This window comes from Syngnathus floridae, chromosome 3 (assembly GCF_059516105.1).
Source record: "Syngnathus floridae isolate MCC-2025c chromosome 3, RoL_Sflo_1.0, whole genome shotgun sequence".
Taxonomy (NCBI): domain Eukaryota; kingdom Metazoa; phylum Chordata; class Actinopteri; order Syngnathiformes; family Syngnathidae; genus Syngnathus; species Syngnathus floridae.
The window spans coordinates 20,219,285-20,232,208 of NC_142415.1; the positions used below are offsets into that span (position 1 = coordinate 20,219,285).

General features: G+C 46.2%; 1 protein-coding gene across 12 annotated transcripts in view; it reads left to right on the plus strand.

The window, feature by feature from the left end:
• cbfa2t3 (CBFA2/RUNX1 partner transcriptional co-repressor 3) overlaps positions 1-12,924 on the plus strand; it is a 156,586-nt gene that overhangs the window by 126,122 nt on the left and 17,540 nt on the right. For 2 of the 12 annotated variants that reach the window (XM_088370110.1, XM_088370111.1), the window contains exon 1: positions 11,864-12,091. The exons of 4 other annotated variants lie outside the window; for them this stretch is intronic. Coding sequence is in view for 2 of the 8 variants with exons in the window: in XM_088370114.1 (XP_088226240.1) it covers positions 1,390-1,567 (178 nt within the window). In the remaining 6 variants the exon portion in view is untranslated. Of the gene's footprint in view, positions 1-371; positions 1,568-2,524; positions 2,630-6,664; positions 7,620-11,863; positions 12,092-12,924 lie in introns of those variants that run through there. 6 more of the 12 variants (XM_088370115.1, XM_088370116.1, XM_088370114.1 and 3 more) reach the window with 5 other exon arrangements.

The window sequence follows — 12,924 nt, forward strand, 5'->3', positions numbered from 1 at the left end:
ATGAATATGCTTTTTGGACAGCACCTTCCTCCCAAAGTTTCTTTATAGGTGTCAACATCATAAACGAAACGAAAACATGAGTGTGACTCGACTCTCACATGTGAGGCCTTCTGGGGACAAGCAAGAAACGATGTTGACCGTCCAGTGAGCTTCCATTTTCATTTGGCATCTGTGAGTCAATTATTGACTGACTTCAAGTGGACTACCACCATAATTGCATGCGCACGAGTAACTGTGGGAAATCCCACATGCACCAAGAAGAAGTTGCTTCCCCCCCCCCTCCCCCTCCCCCCTTGCACACAGCACTTTTCTTTCACTTCCTCTCTACTGATGACCATCTGGTTTCAAGCAAGCATTTGGCACATCATGTGCACACATCCCCTCTCACTTCTCTCATCAGCGCACATCTCGCTCCAACAGAAGCTTCCTGCAGTTTGTGTGTGTGTGCGTGTGTGTCATTGAGGAGCTGTGGGGTAACCAGGTCAGAGGTCGCAAGACCAATTGCTACGGGAGTGACAGCCTTCAACATGGGCAGGTGTTCCCTTGCACATTCCTTTGGACACAAATGAAGCTAGCACGCTCAACAATTCCACCCTTTATTTTATTTTGTTTCGTCCTTTCTTTGGCTCCGAGCTACGCTAGGTTGAAACTCGAACATGATGCATGTCCGCTATATGAAAGTACAAAAGCCATCATAGGAGGGGTGCAAGCCAGACTGCAGAAGGAGGGCAAGAGAAAAAAAAAGGGAAGAAGGTGCCGCCAGCCGCAGTCACAGCTGGTTCCCACGGAGGAAGCCCAGATGGAGGTTCAGGTCCCGCTGCGGTCTGCTACCGTGGATGAAGCCGGTCTGGCTGGCTGACCTCCCTGGAGGTTGACGGGCTGCAAGGCGCACCAGCGGCAGGGCGGGAGGGAAGGAGGAGGGTTCACACCAGAGCACGGCCCCTTTACAGAGAACCCTGACACCATCTGACCTGCTACTGCTGACACACATACACACGAGTGTTGTGTCGCCGGAGAAACACGGAAGGAACTTGCTATCATCTTGAAGATATCAAAGCTCCCATTTTCGGGCCACAAAATATCAAAGGAAATCATCCTGCTGAAGACATGAAAGGATGAAGAGGATGCAATTTGGTTTTCGCTCGTTTTGGAACATTACATCGCATCATACCTACAAGGTATAATTTAGCGGGCTCTTCTAGAGGAAGATGGACATTTAAGAGAACTTTGTCATTGTGAAAAAAGACATTATTGCCAATCTTTGCTTCATGGAGCGCTTTCATGTTTCCGCCTCATTGCATTTGAGTTTCCGTCTTACTGGTTAAAGACGAATCGAGAACTGCGAGTTGAAGATTCCAATCATAGCGGTGAAGAAAATTAGATGGGAAAATGTCTGCTGAGGTCCACCAGGAGCACAAGAAAAGGCTTCACCAGAAAGGTGGACACCTGCCACTTGTCCCCACCGTGACCCTGGTCAGCCGCAGAGAGCCCAGAAGCAAAGACGCACTCCGACGCCGAGGCCTCGATCCAACGCCGGCGCCGAGTGTCCGATTTGGATCTGCTGAAGGTAGGAGCGCATCTTTTATGGAAGCTGAGACAGCGATGAGTGATGGAGGCTCCATCAGATCTGCTCATTGAGCGAGCGAGATGGATGGAGAACGCTTTGCCTTGATTTAATGCCGCTTATGAAAATGATTTGTCTTGTTGTGGATTCAGGAGTTTACGTTTGGCTCACACAAAAACAAAGTTGCCATTGCAGTAATGTTCTTAACGTCACTCGGTGACCATCACAAAGTTATTTCCCATGCAGATGTGAAATTACGGTTTTGAGTACACGGGCAGCTGACCTTCAGAGGTTTCGTTTATGTTTTGTGGTGGAAAGGAAAATTAAACAAGTTGCAATATTGTAGAGCAAGTGTGTGTGTGTGTGTGTGTGTGCTGGGAGGATGAGAGCCCAACTCCTGATTGGATAAGGAAATCAACTTGCCATTTTTATGCTAAGACAGGTTTGCAGGTACCTGCTGAAAGTAACTAAGTAACTTGTAATCTAATTTCAATACCTTTCAAATCAACTGAAGTAGAAAGACAAATGAAAAAAAATAAAGTCAAAGAGAAACTAAGTCTTGAAAACGAACTGACAAATGATTGAAGTGGATCCACACGGCCATTTTGAAAATCCCCATTTGATCGAAACACGTGGAAAGTCTCGGCCGGATCGAGGACGAATACCCGACGCGCTGAATTACCTGCAGCGCATTCCGTGCCAGTAATGAGCTTTGTCAACATGCCACCGATAAGGCCTCTATAATTAGGCTTAGTCATAAGCAGACCCTCTGTAATTCGCTGATAAAAAACCAGTAGAACCTCCGTGTCACTGCTCCAATCCAGTCATCGCACACGTGAAACACACAACACACCAAAGAAATCAAAATGTGTCAGTGTGAGCTGTAAACACACTTCATTGTCTCAAGGAGCTCTACCTGTAACGGTGCAAATGTGTGTGTGTTGCAGTGCACGTGCAAGTGTTTGTGTGTCAGTGCGAGGCGTTATGAGCTGCAGCATAGGCTTCCTGTGAGGGAGCAGATGTCGCCCAGCTCAGGCACAGCTGCGACGGCCGATAACCGCGGCGGTAAGAATATGTCGGCACGCTGGCTCTTCTCCCTGGGCCTTATCAGCCCCAAACAGCATACTGACACACACACACGGGCACACACACACACATGCAGGCCCTCCACAATAAGGAACTGCCACCACCCAGCCAGCCAGCACTAGCGCACCCTCCCAGCAGGTCCACATAGAGGAAGGAAGGCGATGAGAAAGAAGAAAAGGAGACAAACTCAATAAAGGATTTTTATTTTTTCACAAAGACTGATTTATCCTTCCAAACAAATCTTTTTCCAAAGGATGATTCCATTGACAAAAGTCTCCAAGCTCCGCCTACATAAAAGCATATTTTGCGACTTAAAAATGAGTCCAAATAATGCCGAGGCAGGCATTTTTTTCCCGATTTTTTTCCCCTAAAATAATCTTTTTGCTATCTTGGCTTGTTATTTTTCAATATTTGAATAGAACAAAGGTGACAGATATCATACCAGAGATACTCGAGAGTGGGGGAATGATTTTGCTGCATCGAGGACAGAAACTCAGCTGATTAAGGAATGGGAAAATACGAACTTGCAGGGATGTTGAGGTGTTGACAACGTGCGTGTGAAGAAAGATGGGCAGAGGAGTCATCCTCTCTATTTTCTCCGCACCAGCTTTGTGGTTTGTGTGAGGAACAGATGTTCACAAGTTGATACACTGCCTCTTCTCCCCCCACTCGCTATCTCCTGTGCCAGCACCACCAACTGTCTGAGCGTATGCACACACACAAACACACACACACATGCAGGCTGGAGCACCTTGCCGTCGTCTCGGCCATGATGTTAAGAGCTGTTCCTAATACTCAGAATTTTCCATCGCAAATTCTTGCAACACCTCCTAAAAGTGTCTTATTCTTTTCCTCTTTAATTTGGCAAAGTTGCTTTCATTTGCTGATATGCACGTCACTCTCCAAGAAGCCAGCACGACGATGACAATGAATGGCGTGCTTGCGTCTTCTCTTTCTAAAAGGCACTTTGAAAATATGAGACGATACGAGACAAGAAATGAAACAAAGCTCCGTCTTTCACTTCTCGGAATTTCTGAGGCAGAGACAATCAAGGCTAGATCTATGGTATTATTTTTATTTTTATTGCATGAGTTTTGCCAAGTATTATTTCAATGGCACTCTTGGTTCCAGAAACTCAGATTAAATTAGGAATTCTTGACTCTGGATTACAGCGTGTGTGCCTGAGTGGGCAGGTCAATCATCTATGACACCTCCAGAGTCCTTCACGCACTCTGACGTCGCTTGGTGGAGCCGCTTGGCGACAAGCTCAAATTGAAGAACCTCACGTGACGGGAGAAGATTGACTGGCCTGGATCCAAATTCAATCCCTCCTGCCTTGTTTTGGGCGTGTCTGCACTCACCTGTTGCGATCTTCTTGCTTGATCAGAGCGAACCCGGCACGCCCAACCACAGCAGAGCTGAGCCAAGGGGAAGTGAGAATACAATGCCTCCAACGTTCCCTTTCACTCAGCTTCAGGGTCTTATCTCCTTTCAGCACTCCAGCCCATGACTGCCATTAGAAGCAAAGATTTACAATGTGTGTGTGAGTGCGGCAAACTTCTCCTTGCTTTAACACACACACACAAGTTGCCATTACCGTTGCGACGCCACAAAGGCCGACGTATCAGAAAGTGCTCAAGCATCCGAGAGATGCTGTCAATACATAATAGACAGAAAAGAATGGAGCGCAGATAGGGAGAGAAAGACAAAAGCGTTTTCACAATGAAAGAAGCTGGCGTGATGTCGCACAGTTCATCTCGCAGAGTTGCGCACGTTTTATTGTGCAGTTTATCACAGCGACCACACGGAGTGCCGACGCTTAGCCGCTGAACAAAAGGCCAAATTAAGAGGAATGAGAGGCTGTCGGAGAGGCCGGCTGACAGGTTGACTGACGTTGTTTCCCGAGGAGAATAACGTCCCGTCCGTCTCGGAGCTGTCACCTTGACAGGAATCCTTTCTTTGGACGCCGCCCCCGTCGCCGACCTTTCCGTCACTCGTGACCACACGGCCGCCTCTTGAACGCAAAGTCCAGACAGTAACAAATACAAAACGCAAAGCACCTTTGACTGGAATTCGGAAAGGGCGAAACCACGTTTGATAAACATCTCATCTCCGTGACAACCAAGGCAGCTTCGTTTATTAATTGCTTTTCTTACGCAAGGCAACTCAACGTGCTTGCAAGTGAAGACGCAATTCATAAAAGCTTTTTACAAACACGACAACATTCACAGGCGGAGCAGAGAAAACAAAAGTAGATTAATCAAATGTAAAGGACGTAACATTCAAACACATTCACGAAAAACCTTGAATAAATAAATAAAATGACTAAAAGGCCCCTCCGTGAAATTGATTTAGAACTGTTTAAAATGTCTTCAACGAAGGTATGGAGAGAGAAAAAATGGATTCTAAAGCTTCTTCCGAATGCGTGCAGCATAACAGCTAAGTGCTGCTTCACCGTGTTCGCTTTGACCTCCGGGTCTGCAAACTGGGCTTATTTTCAATCAGTATTTCTGAAATCAATTTGATCTCACGCCGGACGACACTTCTTTGGATCTGCAGTGTTGCTGAATGTATGTTTGGTGGCATTAAAGGAAAAAAAATAAGGGCCGAGCTTCCAGCGCATGTGCATTATTTAGTCCGAGGCGCCCCTGGCTTGATATGAAAGCAATATTTGTGTTGGTGGCCGCTAAGGCCGACCGGTGAGACGCGAGTTGGGGCCGAACAGCTGTCCGTGTGTACTTTACAAGCTGCTTCTATTTGTTCTGTCGACACGGGCGGGGTCGGGAGGGTGTCAGCATTGTCTACTGTCCCTCATCATGACTTTGTGTGTGCGCATTGGTGTTTATGTTTGTGAGGCCTGGCCAAAGTGGACAGGTGGACGATCTTCACGAGAGAACGTACCTGCTGGAACTATCGTAACATGTGATGAATTGCTTTTATTTTTTTTAATTACTGCTGAATTGAACGTTGATGTGTCATTAAAAACAGTTGTAACTATTTGCAGCCAGTAATATAGATTGAAAATATAGTGTCTTGCTCTGCGGTAGGTATTCATGTCGTCATAAAAATATATTCTCGTTGACCTCACAAGTCTTAAAAGTGGTCACAAATGCAAATGCGGGTAAACAAGATTAAATGGCAAAAAATGTACGAGCCAAAATTTGCCTACAGTGCTTCTGTAATGGAGCAAAATGAAGATTCTGAAACAATACTTTATTTCTATATTACATTAGCAGCCTGCTGTTTGTTTCATCATTGACACAAACAAACAATGCTTTCAGAGCTTTTAGAGCATTCAAGATAAGAACACAATAGGCTGCCGCGCAACGTTGCCACAGATGTGGCTGGCTTTAAATGGAAGGTTAAGCAGTAAATTAAAAGAAGAAAACTCATAATAAATAGACAGCAGCGTGTAAAGATAACCTAAACAGAAAATAGATTGTGTGATATTACTGGGCGCTAATTAAAGCAGGCAACAAAGACGCCCAATAAATAGGAACAATAAAATGGAAAATGGATGTGAGCATAAAAGCTTCCGTGGAATAAAGGCGAAGCCCACATTTAATAACTGTCCATCTGATGTACTTCCATTTATCTGCTTGAGCCCTCGCAAACAAACATACAAATAAATCACTTATTAACTGATAGAAACAAAAACGTATTGTTTGTTTCTTTAGGCTTGGGTGCAGTTCGATATTTCGCAATATTTTGTTTGGCAAGTTAAAGAAAGACGCATGTGTAACAAGGAAAAGTGCATTTTTAGCTGGTAACGCTTCCCTAGGCGTCGTGATGCGTGGAAACAGCGGCCCTTACTGGCCGGTGACGGAACTGACAATCACCGTGGTCACTTGATGGTGGTTCGAATTATAAAATTATAAACAGGCACAATCTTATTTTATATCGAGTTGGGTTACAATTGAACTTTTTTGTGTTTTTACAACAACTGTCACTCAATAAATCAGTGAGGGAGAGAGAGAGAGAGAGAGAGAGAGAGAGAGAGAGAGAGAGAGAGAGAGAGAGAGAGAGAGAGAGAGAGAGAGACGGCGTTCGTTCCAGATGGTGTTTAAACGCAGACAGAAGGCTCCAGAGAGGACAGCGAAGCAGAGCAAGAGAAAGAGAGAGCGAAAGAGAGGCGGACGAGGCGAGAGAGCCGCGGTTGGTTGGTTGGTGCGCACAGTGGGCTCGCCAGCTCCATTCATTAGTGAGGACAAAACAAGAAGGGGGGAAAGGAAAGGCTGATTTGTGAGTGCACATGCTGGAAAAGTCAACCCGACCGGCGGCCACAAAGCCTTGACAGTCAGTCGGCGGAGGTGGAGAAGAAGGAGCGCGTCGCGACCAAGCCAAAAACTGCTTTTCACACAGAATCGCAGGAGGAATTATTCGCATCGGACGTTCTTGGACTTTTTGATCATGCCTGTGTAAACTGAGGAAGAAGTCACGCAAGGATAGAGACGCACGCTGCAGACTCGGAGGATCCGCATCTTATTGTTTTTGCAGTTTTTTTGACGTGGGAGTCACCAGGATTTGAGGACTTGTGGGCTTTGAGTCTTTCCAGTAAAAGGGGAAAGGACGATTTGTTTTCGTCGAAAGTGCGTTGTTGCTTGGTTCTTTCTAATACTGACCATGACACAGAAAGCGGAATTACATGGACTGGGCGAGTTGTGATATTTGACAATACCAAAGACTGATTTTTTTTTTTCCTGATTTAATAAGAAATTAAATACCTCGTAAGTGACCCAACCTGGACGCCCAAAGGAAAGTTGACGCTAATTGTATGTATTTAATGGTGGCGGCTTTTGCCTCCCCTTCCTGTCAACGAGGACCAGCGTCCGTCCGTTCTATCTCTAGAAGCCCCCCCAGCCATCCCTCATCATGAGGATTGAGGCGATATAAAAGCTCTTCTAGAAGAAAAAAAAAAACTGGATTATCATCTCTTCACCAACCTCATCTTGACCTCGACCTTCACAGAGTAAGAAAATACAGCCTGTGCAATACAGCATTTTGAGAGCTTTCTTTCTTTCTTTCTTTCTTTCTTTCTTTCTTTCTTTCTTTCTTTCTTTCTTTCTTTCTTTCTTTCTTTCTGTCTTTCACCGAAATTGCTCAATTTGTCAGCATCCGTCTTGAAGTGACGGGACAATTGTGATCAGTGTGGGTTTTCCATGTCAACATGATTTTATCCAAAGTCAATTCGATAAAACATTTCAAGACATGTCACATTTTACGTGAGACCGTTTTAATAATATTAGAAGCTGTCAACATGATGTACACTTCATCGTATTTATGAACTTCGAGTGTAGTTTACATTTATTGCATGGAATAAAAGACACAGGGATGATAGAGAGACAGTGAAAAAAAGAGAGGAAGGTCTGAGCGTGAGCATCAAAGTGAAATGATGACACCAAATCTTTGCTGTGCTTGTCCACCTCCACTGGATGGAGGTGATGGAGGTGAAAGGGGATAAATTGAAACATTTACAGTGTACTGAAGCGTGCACTAGCGCGTGACACCTACTGCACCCTCATTTGTGGTCCGTTTCAAAGCAAAGATGCTATAAAGACGCTTTTCCTAGCCTGGAAAAAAAACGAAAGTTCTACCCCCCTACTTGAACAGCCTCCAAGCCAGCGCTCTCTTCCGCCCCGTATAATTGGCGCTGGTAAATATCATCTGAATAATTGAAGAGTCCATAATAGACTCCAACAATGGATGTGAGGTTACAGGCAGGGGTGAAACCGCAGCGCCGGCGCCCTGCCTGCCTGCCTGACCGCACAGGAGAAGTCCATCATCTCCTTCCAGAGCTGACCGGCCCTCGGAGGCAGTTGTCCCCTCTTTATCATTAAGTAGCGCTCTTAAATGGCGTGAGTGGTTATTGGCCCGCCGTTTAGCGCACGCTAGCAGTAAGAGGTTACGGGAGATGCAAATTTGCTTTGATGGTCGGAGTGGTGTTTTGTCCACCTGTATTATTGTCGGATTTCTTTCTGGTGCGTGGGCCGGCCAAGTGTGCTGTGCCGTAATGATTGTGATTTAAATGCGGCCAGTGCAGGTGAAGCCGCCTGCCTCCTAATTAATGAGCGGAGCAGATGGCCTCAGGTGGGCGGGCGGGCGCTAGCAGCCACTCAGTCAGGTGGTCAGCACAACAAAGACACCTGGGCCAGCACAAACAAGACAAGCCAAAGACATCCGCGTTTGGGGGCGGCCTCGCTCCGTCTGGCCGTCGCTCGTGAGTGAAGGCCACGCTCCATGCGGGCTTGCTTTAAGAACATTTGTGAGACATCATCAGCGCCGTGGCCTTTGTGCTTCTGTTAAATAAACAGCACATTGAAATCCAATGTATCGTGGCCTTTTGAGATTCTGGGTTCAAAGTTGAGCGGAGGATTTTCCGAGTGGCATTTCTCCAAGTACTCCCTAAAAGGGGAAGGGTTACTCTTCAAGTGTCGTAAAACTTTACCAAGCAGGATATTTTGAGTTGATGATGACATCACTGAAGTTGTAGTAGAAGTGCCTCCTGGTTACGCATGTATATTGTGAATGCAACAAAAACAATAGTAAAAGGCACGGAAGAAATATCGCAATTTACAAAAATTATTTACATCTTGAATATTGTGTCTTCAGCTTCACATTCTAGCCTGAGCATAGTTAGCTAATTTTCAGAAGAAAAAAATGGCTTTTTTTATTTTTTAACAGTCAATGTATGGAAGTTATTCAAATATTATTATACATTAAATTGTGAGGCTTTTTTGTTGTTGTTGTCCGATGAACTGCCTGCAGCCTTGGATTGAAACTGGCTGTAACTTTTTTGCAAATTGCACGACTTTTGCCGCACTTGACAGTTTTCACATCACAGACGAGATGACGGGAGTGTCAAAGTCTGCGTGGCCTCGGCATCTGGAGTCCTAGCGCTCCATTGGAAGCGTGTGCGCGCTCCACATGTGTTTGACATTACTGCGACAAGGCTGCCCATCCTCTCTTGGGAGATGGGGAATGTCAAAGAATAGAGCGGAGAACTTGAACGGCTTCCCAACATCTGACGGAATGAGAAAAGCACTCTGCGGCCGGCCGGCCCGCTGACGCCACAGCGTGGGAGCAGAGCTGAGGGTGGAGGCCAAGTCAAACCCCCAATGCGTGTCCGCGTGCGTGCGGAATATCACTTTTTCTCCACCGTTCCTTCTGGGATTGCCTACGAGGCTCTCCCAACCGTGTTTTTCATCCCCTGCAATTGTGAGGTGACTCATTTTGACTTTCCACGGCGGGGCGAGAAGGTGCAACCCACTAATGATCACGCAGGAAAATGTCTGCTAATGATTTGTTGGATTGACGCTTGAATTTCCTCGAATTACCGCAGCACTGACAAATTGCACCTCCAATCACGCTCTCAAAAAAAAAAAAAGACAAGTCACATTTCCAGCTGACAGAAGCAACCGAGCCATAAATTGTGTCACGTTGAAATTGATGCGTGCTATGAATTCCAACGCATTTCCTCCTCCTCCCTTCCTTGCCTTGTGCCTATTCTAGCTCACCTCCGCCGCTTTCACCTCGCACTTCCCGGCATGGCCCGAAACCTCTGGCCTAACTTCTGCAGTTCTGCTCTGCTGGCATCAGAGTCAGACGCAGGAAGCCGCAGGGCTAATCTACAGTGGCAGTCTTTTAATCAAGCCAGATGAACGGGGGTCTAGGGGAGGGGAGGGGGGGGGGCAGAGACAATGGGAAGCTCGTATCACCGCCACGTCTCGATAGACGGCGGCTACCCCTCCCCTTCCTTCTGCCCTCCACCGTGGCCTTTATCACAGACGGCGAGTAAACACACACAAAAGGGCTGAAAATGCTTCGGGCATTCACTCCAAAGCCGTCTGCAGGAGTCTTAAGCCCGTCTTCTGTGTCTTTCTATGCCTAGAGTACGCTCTGCATATATATTTTGCACGCCAGCGATATATTTCTCAAATTAAAGGCCGTTATCTGCTGGAAACAGATCTGGTGCCACACAGATGGTTCCGTCCTTCTTCAAATGGGAGCCGAGCCTGCTGAATGGCGCTTGTGTTACCAGCGAGGAGAACAGACCTTAATCTCGGCTCCAGCCTTCCTTCCTCTGCCTGGCTGTCTCTGCTCACACGCTCAAAAGCACACACACACGCACACACACACACACAAAGTCCAGCCTGATCCCCTTTTATGCGTTCTCATCACCTACGCGGCTATAAAATGGACAGTTTGGCCTATCTGCCGTGTTTTCTTGATGTGTCCGAGACGGATGGTCACTTTGAGACGTGACTTATCATATGACATTAAAAAGTCACAAGGGATCCCGGCGGGAGTGTACGGTTTATTTTTGATGGTGTCAAATGCTCGCCCCCCAAAAGAGAGATGAGCCCATTTGTAAGAAGCCGTATTATTCAGGAGCTATTATGAGTGAGACATTTTCCATGCGTTTCTTTTTCAGCATTTGGAAAAAAAGGTGACCTTTTAAAAGACTTCATGTTTAGATGGGCGTTTCCACGGCAACTCCAACTTCCCCCCAAAAATGTGAATATTCGATTCATCCAGGATGCTAAATTGCTTATAGGTTAAAAAAAAAAAAAAGTGGGATTGGAAATTGTTTTACGTGCCTTGCACTTGGCTCGTGGCCAGCCTGCATTTCAATCTCTCAACCATATTGTAAAAAAAAAAAAAAATTGGGTGAACTGAACATTTCAAAACTTTCGATGTGTTTTTATTGTAAATGTACCTCATGGTGAGAAAAATTCCACCATTTTTTCCCCTCCATTGATGATTCACACTTCCTTTGGTAAGAGCGGTTGCTAACCAGCTCGTCTCAATTTGTCATCCACATCATCATAATGGGCGCGCTTGGTTTTCAGGGAGCCGTCTTGCAGTCAGCGGCATATTGCTATTTATTTTGGCTGCGAGAGAAACTGTCAGAGCTTCTCCTGAACCTCTCAAAGGAGCACCCCACTCCAAATTGCTCAAAGTGGGCAGCTCAGGTGATGCAGAGCCTTTTTTTGGCACAGTCAAACCCAAATGATGACTAGTGACAACCTAAATTCACGCGAGCTGTGGCGAAACTAAAAAAACAACACGACGCCCGTGAGCACACACATTTGTTGCCAGGCTCAAATGTAAGACTTTTATACTTCATAAATCGACAGGCAGCCATTATGACGTCAAGGCAAACAGTGCGGCGCTCGGCTGCAGCTGGTTGGAAAGAAAAGGAGAGCGAGGGAGCGAGACAGAGAGAGAGAGAGAGAGAGAGAGAGCGAGAGGGCAGGACAGCAGCTGTCAGGCCTCCATCGTGCACCTGTCACACAGGAAGTGAGCACCGGCCACTGTTTCCTGGATACACCTCCTCAAACAATGCTCCTGGAAGAAACGGAGGCACAACATCTGCTCAATGTGAGGGAAAGACAGACAGCAAAACGCAATATTCATTCAGGGGGAGAACAAAATCAAACAGTAAGTGTTGCCATGTGCTTTTGCATTTGTGTGTCTTGGGGTGGAGTTAAGAGGATGTTTGTGTTATAGCAGCACTCTATGACAGACGGGTCACTCTGTGGAAACTCTCCGTTCCCACGCCTGCACCCTTACAAGAACGCACCTTCCGTCCGTCTTCTCGTTGCCGAGATGTTTGCAAGGCATACAATATGGTAACTTTATTTAGATATAGCTCATTTCACAACAGCTGCACCACCGCAAAGAAATTAATATACCGTAGCAGAACAATAACAACACATACTTTGTCCTATTTGTCAAGATGGGTCCTCATGAGGCGCCCATGTTTCATTCCCAGGCTGCCCTTCATGCTGCCTGTATGCAATTAGCAGAGTAATTAAAAGCTTGATGAGCTAATTGGTGGCGAGCCAAGTTGCTTTTGGCTGATGGAAGTTATTTCGGTTGTTTCGCCAGACACGCCGTAATATGCCTTTTGATTGCGATTGAATAAGTTGTCGCCTGTTTAACGATTCAAGCTCGATAATTGGCTGCGAATTTCACTTTCATCGGCCAATTCTGGTTTTTATGCTGAATTGACGCTTTTGTGAGTGCGAAACTATTTGTGTCAACAAAGGTAATTTTGCATTTACAAAGCCGTATCGTCGTGTGGCATAACATCGAGGCGTCAACATAGCGGGCAAATATGGGGGAGAAGGTTTCAGGAATCTGGGAGAGGTCTCCACTTGGACTTGTGCAGGAGTCGCTCAGGTGGCCGTCTCGTCTCGTGCTCGTATGGGTGGCCTGACGAGTATTTAGAGGAATTATGTCATGTCTGATGGCGCCTGCTAACCGAGGTC